Consider the following 15,261-nt stretch of genomic DNA (forward strand, 5'->3'; position numbering starts at 1 on the left):
TGTTGAGTGACATTAGGAAAGGATTGTTTTTCATTCTGTTCATTCAACTACGTTGGTGCACCTGTTTCTGATTTTGAAACCATCAATGATCATTTCCCAACATCACTGTTGAAATAGCACCATTAGTTAAGTTTTTCTACCTCCTCAAATGTGAAAAGATGAAATTTGAGAAGGTGAAAAATTTCCACCATGTCTAGGTTTTTGTAAGAGTTTAATTGTATTTTTCAATTTTGTGCCTCCCAACTGACGTCAATTTTCTTGAGTTATGGTAATAACTCACGAGACCACACTTAGAAATTTCGGGTATAACTGATATGTGGTATTAAATCATATCTGACAGGGAACGTTTAAAGCACTTGAGCTAAATTTTGTTAACTTATGTTCATATAACCATGTGTGGGTATGCATCAAACCATAATCTTACCTTAAATTGTAGCCTAGTCTTGGAAAGCGGATATCCAATGAAATGAAAAGAAATTCAGTTTGTTTTTGTATCTTTTAAAGCAGCATATGTGAGTATTTTTTAATTTGAACTAAAACATTACAGTAAAAAGTGTTAATATCCATGAGCTTATTTTAGCATTGGCCACTAATATGTACAAATGTTTATACACAGGCAAAATAAAATAAGTACGCAGCCTTATGGAATCACTAAAAATTAAATCCCTTTATAAAGCACCTTTATGTTTCACAGATTTGATTAAATTATAGCCATAATAATGCATTTCCTCATCCTTCCCAATACCATATTCTGAAGGACATGGTGTAGGTGTTACCCTTGATTTCCTGACATTACTGAGTTAACACGATGCTTATGCAGTAGCTAACAGTTAAGATTCACTGGTCTCAAAAAATTCTATCGACTCCTATATACTTCTCAAGGTTTAACACTAACAATATTTGTTCAAAGTTTTGATTGCAGCTGTAATATTTTTATAACTAATGGACACTCTAACATCAATATCATTCCTAGACTCTTGTTTTGGGAGGAATTTCTAATTATTAGAGTATAATAGTGTTGGTACTCTTTTTAGATTTCTCTTTCATCTTCAGTAGGATGCTTGGTCCAAGGTCTTTTAATTTATAAGAATCTGAGAACTAATCTGAGTGTATGTGGAAGAACTAATTTACATACACTTGATGTGTTTATTTTCTCTTAGCATATATTTTAGTGCTTGATTTTCTTGCATTTTTTCATAAATTGCATAGAGGAGAAGCAATAACAATTTCTAATAAATATTGTCTGCTTTCTGTGTGAGGGCTTTCAGAGGGTAGAGATTTAGAGACTAATGTTTTCAGTTAATCTGAAACGTTTGTCACCAAGGGTATCAAGAAGGATAATATTTTTTCCCCTTTACTTCTGGTGAAAGCCATATCTAAGCCTGATTTATGTACATGCCACTTTCTGATTTCACTTGAAGGTTTTTTAAATTCTAAAAAATAAAGAGAATTTTAATTAAACATTAGATATATGTATTACATTTTGGAAATTAGATTTAAAAATTAAACAGCAAACCAACATCAGAGGATATAACACATACAGCAATTATGAGAAATTTTCTACATATTAATGAATTTTTGTGGCCCAGAAAATGATACCAGTAAGATTTTTGTTCATTTAAGGTAAGACTTGAGAATACTGTACATGAAGGGAGTACAAGGTACATGAGGCTGGCAAGACTCTTCATTCTCTGAAGAAGTTTGCATGCCAAGAATTCTGGGCTTTGTTCTCCCAGAGAAAAGAAATCTCAAAAGTTTTGAGAGAGGAACTGACAGATATAAGTTAAAAAATAAAGCTGAGGAGATGTGAACAAGGTGTAAAGGAGGAAGTAGTAGGTTATCGAGATACCCCAATTGAGCGCAGATGGAATTTTAAAGTTCTGCATTCTCAATGAGTGTTTCTCAGGTCTGTGATGATGGTGGGGTCAACAGGACTTGTGTTTTTGATCGAGGGAGGCACAGTGTAATCAAGAAAAGCATCTTGGTGTGATGCATTAACTAGAACAAGAAACACTGATGATAGCACAAGTGGTGTTTTGTTTCTCAATTAAAAAGTGGTTCAGAAAGTATCTGGAGGAAAGAGAAAATAAATTATCCAACAAATGATGAATCTGAGATAACTGAAAAGTAGGAAGTTCAGGTATGGGCCTCACTGGGGAGACAGGGAATGGAGACAAGAATCTGGGAATGATCGCTCCGCAGGTAATACCTGAAACCACACCTGTCATACGCTCCCCAGGTACAGCAATGTGGTTATCTTATTGAAAGTATTGTTACAGAAGAGTAAGGAGAAAAATAATTTAATGAAGTTTTTTTAATCAATAAATCCCAAGTACAAATAGAGGAATGATTTAAAAGATATTTTAAGTTCTCATTGGTTTTGTTAATGAAAGAAAAAATCAAGAAAATGAAAAATATTATGATTATATGATTAAGAGAAATTACTTCTTATTCCTAAAATGTATAAAGACTATTAAAGATATCAATTTGATATTACTTTATTAAAATTAAGATTATTTTCTGAGGTGAAAAATACTATGATGCACATATAAAACCAGTGATCAAAGGATTTTCAATCACATTTTTGAACCTCAAAAGACATTTTTAAAACCTTGTATAGTGATCATAATAGCAAACTCCAAATTGAATGTTAACTTATAGAAAAACATTTATTTTTCAAATACAATGCTTTTTGCTCAGTAACTAAATGGCAAAGTGTAACATTTAAACCTGGAATCTTAAAATGGCAAGTCCTTAGTTTTACTTTTAATAATCAAACTTTATGTGCATTAGGAAGAATCTTAATAACGGATACTGCACTATACTTGGTTAATTCTTCCTAGCCATGTATCCATACACATTGGGTTGGGGATTACAGCTACTGTATTTATTTTGTATTTTTCTTTGGCCATTGGTTGTTAAACTTTTATTCTTTCATCATAGTACATTTTTACAAAATTAATATTATTTTTGATTAACAAATCCTAATTATATACACTTATTTGTTATATGATATATTCTTACACAAAATCAAATGAGTCAATAAAGCAGCTAACTAAAATTAATCACCTTGTCATTCATTATGGTGAAGCATTTGAAGTTTACTCTTAGTGATCTGATGAAATATACAATATATCTACCATAGATACCTTGTTATGAAATAGACTTCTAAACCTACTCCAAAAAATGATGTTTGTACTGCTGGATCAATAGCTCCTTATTGCTTTCCTCCCAGCCTCCAGCCTATGGTAACCATCTCCTTCTACTCTCTACTTCTGTCAGTTCAACTTTATTAGGTTCGACATATAATTGCGATCCAACTTCTATTGTTTATGAAATTGTATTTGTACCTCCATGTAAATATCCTTACCAAGAGAATGTGTTAAAGTAATAAGTTGTTCTTCAAAGAGTTCGATAAAATTCTAGTAACTGCTACCCTGCTCTGATTTTGATTCCTTAAGTAAAAAACAAATTTAATCAAGCTTCTCTAATATTTCAAAGCTTGTCTTTAGGTTACCTGAACTCAGTCAAACATAGCTTTCCATATTATCTGTCACTGGGTTTGGGAGCATTTCTGCAATCTTGACATGTTGATCTTTTATATGGGCAGGCAACTGATGAAGCATTTGGGAGGTCAGTAAATAGAGAATACTTCTTGGAGCCCTTCTTACTGAATGAAATAAATCATTTCTTGAGTACTGTTACATATATGAGCATGTGTGGACATCTGTGTGTGGGGATGTGAGTTTTGTTGATGTTATGAAAATTTCCTCTCAGAATCCCAAATAATAAGCACATTTATTTGCAGTGGAGTTTTTCTTTTTTCCTTAGCAGAAAAGCCTTTTAAGTGGAAGCTCTGGTTTTTTCAACTCTCTTATGAATTTTCCTGGAAACAATTAGCAATGTACTTAGTTCAGGAACACTTGATATCAAATGGAAAATGAGAAGCTTTTAGAAGGAAGAGACATTTTTCAATAGTTTATGCATAAAATACATTTCACTCTCTCATCCCATCTGGACTAATAGAGCAGAGAAGGAATTTAAAATGATATTTTAAATAAAAATGCTCAGCTTCATAGAATACAAAGACCACATAGGGACAGGAGAAATCCAGTAATAATCTTTAGACAACCAAGGCAAATTTGGACCTGCATTCTTCTACTTGTTTACTATTTTGCAGTGATAAGATTATTTGCGAGTTTACTTAAGGTTATTCAACTTAAAAAGCTGAGTCAATAGTATGCTCTAGCATATTGCATGATGTCATAAAAGCATAGTTTAGTAAGAGGACCTTACAAATTCCAAAGTGATTTAACAGATGCTTGATTAGTGAACCTAATAGCAATTTAATTGGAGTTTTCTGATCATCTTTATAGATAAAAGTTAATGTAAATATAAATAATGCTTAATAGATAAGAAAAGTTATAAAGTCTAAAAAAATGGAACTCAGAGAGATGTAGTAAGTCTAATGTAACATTTTCCATGTCATTTTTTTCCTTAAATTCTTTTATTGGTACATTTCAGGTATACAATACGCTTACATTTATCATTGGGTGCTTGTACCTGTACATGATGTATCTTGATTCTTATTCTTTTGAAGATCCATTGTCAAAAATTTAAGTGGATCTCCTATTAACTTTCATTTTGAAAACAACATGTTTATGAAACATACTTGACTTATTTCATTACAATATCAAGATCCATTCATTTTCAAAAAAATGCCAGAATTTCATTCTTCTTTATGCCTAAATAATATGCCATTGACTATGTATACCACATTTTCTTTATCCATTCATCTGTTGATGAGCATCTCAGTTGTTTCCAGAGCTCAGCTATTGTGGATTGCACTGGTAAAAACATAGACATGCATGCATTACTAGAGTATGATGTCTTTGGCTCTTTCCAAAAGATACCCAGAAAGGTATATCTGGGTTAAATGAAATTTCTCCCACCAACAATGTTGAAGGGCACAGAAAGTTAAATATCACATGGTTTCTCTTATATGGGAAATCTAAAATATAAATAAATTAAAGAGTAAAATAAAGGAGGGCTGCAGGTGCACAGCAGTAGTGCCATGCCTGCCTGAGTTTGATCCCCAAGGGGAAAAAAAGTAAAATAAAGGAGAGATGGTAGGAAAAAGAAGGAAACTTTTTGGGTATAGGGGAGGGGCTTAGTGAAAAGAGAGAACAGGAAGCATAGGGAGGAAGGGAAAATGGATAAAAATGATCAGTATATTATATCTATCTATCTATATATATCTATACATATATATATCTATATCTATCTATCTCTCTCTCTATATATCAAGTCCCCCCAAATAAATGTGACTACTATGAATCACAAACCTGCACTGGTAGTAGAAATGATCTGTGAGTAAAGGATTCCTTAAGGGTCTGCAGTGAGGTAAGAAGTCAATCTGAGTGGCCCATCCAGGTACCAGACTTTGGCAAACCTGTTTGTCTCTGTCCAATCTCTAAGGGAAGAAAAGGAAGATTATCAAGGTTTCTTTGTGTCAACAGGATGTTTACAGTTCTAAAGCCTTTTCAAGCTTGTTCTTCATCTATGTGAAAACACCCACCCCTTATAAGCCTATTTTTGATATATGAAATGCATGTTTATGAACATAAAGGATCCATTTATTGAAAAGGCAAAATCTTAACTATAAAAGTCACCAAAACATGCCTTTAATCTGTTGTATATTTTAAAAAGAAAACTGAATCAAAAGAATTTTGTGCATTATTTAGTGAACTGTTTTCAATCACCGATCTTATTTTTATGTTTTTAAAATATTTGAACTATTTCTAATGAAAACTAGTATAGAATGTATATTTTTTCTTATTCATGAATAAAATTTATTTCATTGCCTACTTATGAAGCATTGGAACATGATAATATCACTCTTGAAAACATCTGTCATAGTAATCCAGGAGGCAAGCAGTGAAAACTTTAGGAACTAATGATTGTTAAAGTTGCTTACAGAGCTGAAATGTGACTCCAGGGACACTTTTTTTTGTATCATTAAAAACAAACCTTCTTTGAAACCAATAATCATAATCATTAAAAAAAAAACAACATGGATTCACTTTAAACTGAACTTTTGCCCAAAAGACAGTTATAGACCAGATTTTATTAGAAGTTGCATAAGTTGTATTTCTCCACATAACATGGATTGCCAAAGGCACTAATAATGCAAATCTGTATTTTAATGCGAATAATTTCTATAAAATCTGTTTGATTATTAATGGAATTAATTATCTGCCTTCTCAGTGCAGTTAATGTGGCTTGGAGTAATGGCTAAAAATGAAAGACTGAAGCAAATTTTAAAAACAGCACATTGCTAATACACATTAATTCTACCATACAGAGTCAAAAGAATACTGCAATGGAAATGCCTTCTCCCTCCTCCCTTTTTACACATCCATAAGAAACACTGCTGTAAGTGTATTTTATTGTCATTTTCCGAGAGAAATAGGTTAACATGTTTCAGAAGAGTTACCATTTTTCTAAAACTAGACATTCAAGTTTTATCATGTTGCCCAAGTAATTCTCTCCTGGTGGAACTATTTGAGGCTAGCCCCTTCACAATGACCCCAAAATTGCTTTAAAGTATAGAGCATTCTGCCTTTTTTAGAGTTTCAATAACTAAATGTCTTTACAGACAGCGGTTTTACATCCCAGTGGTTTTCATAATGTTTTGATGCAGTGATTTTATGATTACAAAATAGAATAAAGCAGAGCTGCTAGCCTGGCTAAAAGAGAAGGATGCAGGGGAAGGCATATCTGCATGTCCTCATGCATGATCTCAGGAAGATTCTGACATTTTCCCTAAATGCCTTACAGTTCCTTGGAGATCAGCTTTAAAATCTTCTATTTTATAGTAAATAGATGTATGCATGGAAAAAAGATACATGTGTATTAGCTTTACATTGCTATAACAAAATACCTGAGATAATTAACTTACAAGGTTTATTTAGCTCATGACCGAGTAGCCCCATTGCTTTGGGGCCCTGCCAGGGAAGGAGTGCCAGATGGAATGACAGGGAGCTTGTGGTGGAGCAAAACCACATACATCATGGGCAAAGAAGCAAGAGAGAGGAAGATGATGAGACTGAGTTCTCACAAATGCCTTTCAATCCATGCCCCCCAGTGACTTACAGTGAGTCTACCAGGCACATTCCAAATGTTCCAACGCATATATATATGATGAATGGTATAAGAGGCATAGTAATCATTGATTTGCCCATTTACCATTTACTCTGGCATTGTAACATGCCATTTTAAAGCATTTGGTTTCCAATTCTAATAGTTGCTGTGTTTCCATACCGTTCATATTGCTTTATCAATAATTCTTGTTTACAATAGCACTGTAAATGGTATGATTATTTATGTCAGACCTACTTACTATGATATACATTCCCAGGAACAGCAGATTCCTGGAAATATCTTCAATGTCTTAGATTACTTAAGCTCCTTTACTATCTATAATATACATGTTTATCTTAAGTACAAAAAAAATGTCTATTGTTTGGGTACATGTTAAAAAAAATGTCTAAAAGTTCCAATTACCAGAGATAAGATACTATCTTTTAAACAGAATCATACTAAAAACCTACCTCCTTTGAGTATTTTTTACTTGCAAAGAGTAGCATTCAGAATTAAAAATAGCGATCTAGGGCCATGGATTTAGCTCAGTGGTGCTGCCGCCTGCCTCGCAAGTGCAAGATCCCGAGTCCCATTTCTGGTACCAAAAAAAAATTTTTTTTTAATAAAAATAACAATCTGGAAGTTGGCACCTTCTCAATCAAAATAGTACAGCTGGTAACTGGGAAATATAATTATGTCTGGATCCCTTATTTAAGCATTTTCTCCTAGGACAAGTGCTATTCTAAGATAGCTTAATGTCCAGGACTTCCTAAAGTTTTAATGGTCAGATTTTAAATATGATTATATATTCTAGCTTATATATTTAGGCTAGTTCATGTTTGTATCACATAAATCTCAGATGCATTATTTTTGTTACTAATGTTTTTGAAAAGGCAATACTTGGCAAATAATCTTATATCAAAATTCAAAGTTTATGCTGGCATTTTCCCTTTAATTTCCTCTTATTTTTATTTCAATTAACCTTGTAAAGTCTTCTAGTATTGCTGGTTCTTTCATTCAGATGGAGAAGTAAGCAAGTTCTATTAAAAATTTTGAATGCCCTTCTTTGCCTTCATGGTCTTACTAGAAATGAAAAGATGAAAGCAATACAGCATGTGTTTAGTATTTGTGACTGAGTTAATGGTGATCACTGAATGGATTGGACTGGTGTTGAATACATATGGGAACAAGCACAAAATCAGAACTCTTTATGCTGATAATCATGGTGATGTTTTCATGATATGGAAGATTAGAAGGTTTCTCAATATAACAGTGCTCCTGAGCCCATAGAGCAAATGTATTCCGTGTTTCTTCTTTTCTAGCACTTAGGGTTACAAAAAATTGAAAATTAATTGTTTCATTAAACTTATATTGCATTCTAAATTTACAAACTAAAAAATACTGCTGAAATTATGACAAAAGTATTCTTAAGCTTTCACTATAAATGTTATTATAAATGTTACTTATGTAAAAAAGAAGACAAAGAATGTAGTAGGCAAGTGAAGTAATATATGTTGTATGTATTTTAGCCTTTGCAAATTCTCAGCTGATAGGAAATTATTTCATCTGTATTACTATTGAAAATATATACAACTTGCCACAAATTTAAATTTTTATTTTCTCACAAATTGACATGGTTCAATGGTTTGAAATTAATTTTGTGGATACTAGTGCACTTTATAAAAGGAAGCTAAAATGCTTAAAAGCTTGATATTTATTAACATCTCTGCAAAGCTATTGAAATACATGTAATAGGCCTAGCTTAGAGTTAGTACTCAATAAATTTTGCTTATTTTTTTACCATAAGGGGAAGGAAGACGGGAAGAGGGAGAGAGGAAGGAAGGAAAAGGGAGGAATTGGAAGGATTGGGAAAACAGATTTCAAGTGATTAAACTTTTGTTAAATTCTTTGCCTTCTTTTGTAATTTTTCTATCTATAGTTTTTTGTTGTTGTTGTTTTGTTTTGTTTTTGGTACCGGGATTGATCTCAGGACCTTGTGCTTGTGAGATAGGGGGCAGCACCACTGAGCTAAATCCCCAGCTCTCTACCTGTAGCTTTTTAGCCTAGCTGTTAGTTTTTAAATTTTCAACATAAAATTCACTGTCTCAGAAATTCCCATGTGTACAAAGCAATACTACTGGCAACTACTTTCCCACTGCTAGACAACAGAACCTCAGGGCTGTTGTCTACTGTCCACCCACCATGGATTGATTTTCTGCCTTCCCTTCCCCAGCATCTGTAAACTATCATTATACTCTAAATTTGTATAAGTTTGACACTTCAGATGCTTTATATAAATGAAATCATACCATATTTGATGTTTTGTGACAGGCGTATTTCACTTAGCATAATGTTCCTGTTTCATCTATGTTGTAGTCTAACATAAGGTTTTCTTTTAAAGCCTGAATAATGTTCTTCTCTATGTGTATGTACCACATCTTCTCTATCCATTCACCTCCCAATGGTTTAAGTTGCCTCCACCTCTTGGTTCTTGTAAATAACTCTCTTCAGGTAATTTTAAATTCAGGTGGAAATTGTTCATCTTTCAATCTCCCATCTGCCAACAATGTTACTTTGCTCTGCTTTTTAAAGTTTTTAGCAAAGTCGTGAAAAATGTCCATTATATATATATATATATTTTTTTTCTTATTTGATCCAGATACGTGCATGGCATCAAGACAGTACTGTTTCATGTGAAATAGCAACAATTTGATAAACAATGGAATGCTGTTTTGCTGTTGTTGCAGGACGATTCTGCTCCAGCTGACAAGCAGTGTAAACCAGAGGCGGCCCAGGCCACTTACTCAGCATCGGCTGTTCCAGGCTCACAGGAGGTGCTGTACATCAATGGAAACGGGACCTACAGTTACCATAGTTACAGAGGGCTAGGAGGGGGACTGCTAAATCTGAATGACGCCTCCAGTAGTGGTGAGTTTACAGACCATATTTTCTGTGTCCAGTGGGGGTGGCGAGTTTTCTAAACCCGAGAGAAGAAAATAGATGTATTGTTATAAGCAATAGTTAGTGATGATCTGATATAGACAAGACCACTTAAAAGCATAATGATTGTATCCCTATATGGATAGCTCCCTTGTTTGTTGCTGTTTCTAAAGGAAACAGTGCTATTATGCAATTGAACGATTGCTGTTTTCTACTAACAATTTTTTTCTGCTAAAGAAATAGCAACTGTTTTTTCCAAATAGTTACACACTCCGCCCCCTGCGCTGTATTGTACTGTTCTTCAAGAATAATAAAATATTTTCTTAATGTTCAAAGGAGTATTTGATTTGGAAAATTTGGGGCACCAGAGAAACTTCCCTGGGGATGAATTGTACGCACCTCTCACTAAGTACAGACAAATGAGAACAACCATGGCTCTCTAGGCAACAGCTTTTCAATGGCACTGACAAGCTCTTTCAGCAGGGAGTAAGAGGCTGCAGCCAGCACACCCTTGCTCATGCTTGGTAAAGTTTTAGGCATTTCTTGAGTTTTATGGTAATAAGAGTTCCAAAAGAGTCAGAGATTTAAATGTTTAATACAAGGCCATGTATGTGTCAAGGAAAAAAAATGCTTAGGTGAGTTTATTATACCTGGATTATAAGAAAAACATTTCTAATTGTACTAAAAATCCAGGGAAAAAAAATTTTTACCACACACACACACACACACACACACACACACACTGTACTTTTGCATAACAATAAAACACCATAAGCAAAGTAAAAAGATAAATGACAAAGTGGGAAATTACTAGCTGCTGGTACCACAAAATAGTATAAAGCAACAAAGCCAATACATGAAAGTCTGCAAAAATAAAGAAATAATGTACCTAATACCATATTTAAAAGTCAAGAAAGGACTGGGAATGTAGTTCAGCTGTAGAGTATGTGCTGCACATGTACAAAGCCCTGGGTTCAATTCCTACCATGAATGTGGTAAGAAATGTACAATTTTAAACAAAGGTAATGCAAGTGTCCCTTAAATACATATAATATTGCTCAGCCTTACTCATTCCAAATTAGAGAAATACAGCTTCTTCCCACTAAATTAGCAAAAACAAAACAATACAGAAAACCAGACTATTTTTTGACAGGTACTCTTGTGCAATGCTCATAGAAGTGCAAAGTTGGAGTGAAATTTGATAATATCTAACAAAATTAAATATGTACCTATCATTTGACCCAGAAATCTATGCAAAACAAAGATACTAATTAAAATGTCCATCAATAAACATCTGGTTCATTATTATAGTGAATCTAAACAACAGAGTAACATTGTAGCTATGAAAAGCAATGAGAACTATCATTATACACTATTATGTATCAATACCTAGATAATGGTAAGCACTTACAGAAGGCTAACATTTGTGAAAGAAGGATTTTATATAAATGAAAATATAAACTATAATTTTTTAAATGGAGGTGGGGTGACAGGATTATAGTATAAGGGACAAGGATAAAATGATGTTCTGACTACACTTGGATTTTATTCCTTTTTTTGATAATTTACCTTGACAAATGTATATGTTTACATAATTAGGAAACAGTTTTTAAGTCTTTCTTTAATGGGAAGAAAGTGATATACTTTACTGTTTAATGAGTTACTAGCACAGGGATGAACTTTTCCAAGTAATCTCAAATGTTTTCAATTTTTCAAATCAAATTGACTCCACAAATTTTCAAGCCATTGATAAAACCCCTTAACTATTTTCAGTAATCATATTACTATTTTAAGACTATTTTTCATTTAAAGGAAATTTGTAATTACATCTATATCAGTAAAATTGTGAATTTTCAGTAGGATACAAGGTAGATATAAATGTAAAATCAATAGGATTATGCAAAAACTCCATAATTTAGGATTTGAATTGGTAATATACTTACAATGAATTTTTTTGGGTTTGGAAAAATTATTTCCTATATTCACTGAAAATGCCTAGAAACAAAAGACCAACTTGCATTTGAAAATTTGATTAGGCTTGGTTGGTCTTTACTATATTTTGGGAGAAATTACAGTATTAGTGTGAAGTGAGTCCATAGAACAGGAAATCACTTACTTTTACAATACTGGAACTGCTGGAAGGGCCTTCAGGACTAACTGTTCTGGAATTGAAGGTTGGAGTTCTTTAATCTGTTCTGAATTAAAGGTCCTCTAAAGACAAGATCACTGAGCTTTAGTCTGTGTGATTTGCTTTCTTGCTCAAACGAGTAATGAAGAGCTTATTTTGGAAAAAAATTAAATTTCAGGTGTATATTTGGCTATTCAAATCTAGTGAGTCTTCTCAGCTGTTTTTAAGTCTCCTTTTTATTTGAGGAGCAAATGAGCAATGAAAGATCAAGTCTGAGACCAGAGAAGGAAACTGTGAACAAAAGTTATGGGTTCTTTTAGCCTATAAATCTAGAAACTCTTTTTTAATTAATAATTTACATAAGAACTAAGAACTTAACTATTCGTCTTAGTTACTTTCCTAGTTTTTGAGGCAAAATACCTGACATCCAAAGTTAAAGGGCAAAAGGTTTATTTAGTTCAGTTTGTAAAGGTTTCAGTCCATAATCAGCTGGCTCTGAGGAAGGGTGGCATGGTAGAGGGGCATCACAGAGGAGAAAACAGTAGAAGGCAAAAGACAGCAAAAGCAAGCAAGAGAACCACACCTCTTTCTGCTCCTTATATCTTACCCAGGCTACCTGTCCTTAGGGCAGGTAGTACTCACACCCTTATCCTAGTGCCTTTGATCCTAGAATAGCACTGTGAATCAATCTGAGGGTCACACACTCTAGATCCAGCCACCTCTGCAAAAGCCCCACCTATGACTGACTACATGAGGCTTTGGAGGAACATCTAGACACAGTCATAACACTACTAAATCACAAAACTTGGGGAACACTTTCTAGAGATTTTACTGCCATATTTTTATCTTCTAAACTCCTAGATTTTAAAAAATTCTCTTATGAAATTATTAACTTGTGTAACATAGGCCAATAGCAGTAACTAACGCTTATTGAATCCCTATAGTACTTCAGTCCTATGAGATATGCTCTGCAATTTGATGAAAATTCTTATAACATGGAATTTACCTCCATTTTTAAAAATATCTGCACATCAATTCTTTTCCTTGTAATATAATTAAATTCAATTTTGTGAGGCTCAGAGGGGTGAAGTGATTTGCCTAGAGTCTCTCCTTGAATAAAGGAGAAGCCAGCATTTGAACACAGGTATTCTGATACCAGAGGCTACATTTTATTTCTTTTTTTAATTATTTTTTTATTTTTTTAAATTTTTTATTAAATTATTTTATTAGTACATTGTAGGTATACAACACAATTACATTTCTCATTGGGAACTTGTACCTTTACGTGACGCATCTTGGTTCTTATTTTTTCCCCATTCCTAGCCCTCCCTTCACGACCTCCACCCTTGCCTATTTACAAAGACTTTATTTCCATTTTTTCCATTTCTCAGCATTTTTCTTTTCCCTTCTTTCCTTTCCCCTGCCCCTCCCACTACCCTTACCCCTTTGGACCTTTTCTTCTTATTTTGCATTATTGATTATTCATTCTAATCATTGGTACATTTTAGGTATACAATATAATGACATTCATCATTGGAAATTTGCACCTTTACATAGTCTCTCTAGGTTCTTATTTTTCATCCTTGCCCAGCCCTTCCTTCAACCCCTCCATTCCTCATTATTTAGAAAGATTTTGTTCCTATTTTTCCATTTTCTCATATTAATCCCATTCCCTTCTATCCTTTCTTCTAGCCCTCCCACTTGCTTCCCCTTTGCCCCTTTTCTTCCTATTTCACATTACCTATTATACATTTAGTCCTTATTTACACTTTCAGTTTCTCACACCAGAGAAACTATTTGGTATTTATTCATGTGTGTTCTATTTATTTCACTTAAGAGTATCTCCTCAATATGCATCCACTTAGCTATAAATGTCTCTAATTTCTCATTTTTTATGCCTGAGTAGTACTCCATTTTATTAAAAAAACACATTTTCTTTATCCAGTCTCCAGTTGATGGGCATTTGGGCTGTTTCCAAGTTTTAGCTATTACAAACTGTGCTGCTATGAACATGGGTGCACATATATCACTGTGGTATGATTCTTTTAATTCTCTGGGGAAGATCCCCAGCAGTGGAACAGCGGGGTCAAATGGGACTTCCAGTCCTAGTTCTTTGAGGTATCTCCATACTGATTTCCACAGTGGTTGCCCCAGTCTACACTCCCACCAGCAGTGGAGCAGGGTTCCTCTTTCCCCACAGCCCCACCAGCATTTGTTATTGGTTGATTTCATGATAGCAGCCATTCTTTCTGGAGTGAGGTGGAATCTCAGCTTTGTTTTCATTTGCATCTCTCGAATGACCAGTGATGTTGAACATTTTTTCAAGTATTTATTTGCTATTTCTACTTCTTTGTTTGAGAAATGTCTGTTCATTTCAGATGCCCATTTTTGGATTGGGTCTTTAAATTTGGGAGGTCTGATCTTTTTAAGTTCTTTATAGAGTCTAGATAATAGACCTTTGTCTGAGGAAGAGCAGGTGAAGATTTTTTCCCACATTGTGGGTTGTCTCTTCACACTGCTGGTGGTTTCTTTTGCTGTGCAGAAGCCTTTTAATAAGAAGAGATCCTACTTGTTGATTGTTTGTGCTAGTTCACAGGCAACTGAGGTTTTGTTCATAAAATCTTTTCCTACACTGATGTCTTCAAGAGTTCTACCTAATCTCTGTTCCAACTGGTTCAGAGTTTCTATTTTAATATTTAGATCTTTAATCCATTTTGATTTTAGTTTAGTGCATGGTGAGAGATATAGGTCTAGTTTTAATCTTTGGCAAGTTGAAGCCCAATTTTTCCAGCACCATTTATTAAAGAGGGTATCTTTCCTCCAGTGAGGGTGTTTGGCTCCTTTATCGAAGATGAGATGGCTGAGTGTGTCTGGAGTTGTTTCTTCATCTTCTAATCTGTTCCACTGGTCCTCAAGTCTGTTTTTTGCCAGTACCATGCTGTTTTTATCACAGTAGCTTTGTATTAGAGTTGCAGGTTGGGGATTGTGATAGCCCCTGCCATGTCTCTGTTACCTAGAATTGTTTTTGCTATTCTGGGTCTCTTCCTGTT

General features: G+C 33.9%; 1 protein-coding gene across 14 annotated transcripts in view; it reads left to right on the forward strand.

The window, feature by feature from the left end:
- Positions 1-15,261, forward strand: part of Nol4 (nucleolar protein 4) — a 329,323-nt gene that overhangs the window by 287,650 nt on the left and 26,412 nt on the right. For all 14 annotated transcript variants that reach the window (XM_004855194.4, XM_087193623.1, XM_004855193.4 and 11 more), the window contains one exon: positions 9,891-10,071. In XM_004855194.4, coding sequence (XP_004855251.1) covers positions 9,891-10,071 — 181 coding nt within the window. The remainder of the gene's footprint in view (positions 1-9,890; positions 10,072-15,261) is intronic.

The sequence above is a fragment of the Heterocephalus glaber genome, unplaced genomic scaffold, assembly GCF_053883595.1.
Source record: "Heterocephalus glaber isolate CG9 unplaced genomic scaffold, H.glaber_assembly_v1.0 deba00000331, whole genome shotgun sequence".
Classification (NCBI taxonomy): domain Eukaryota; kingdom Metazoa; phylum Chordata; class Mammalia; order Rodentia; family Bathyergidae; genus Heterocephalus; species Heterocephalus glaber.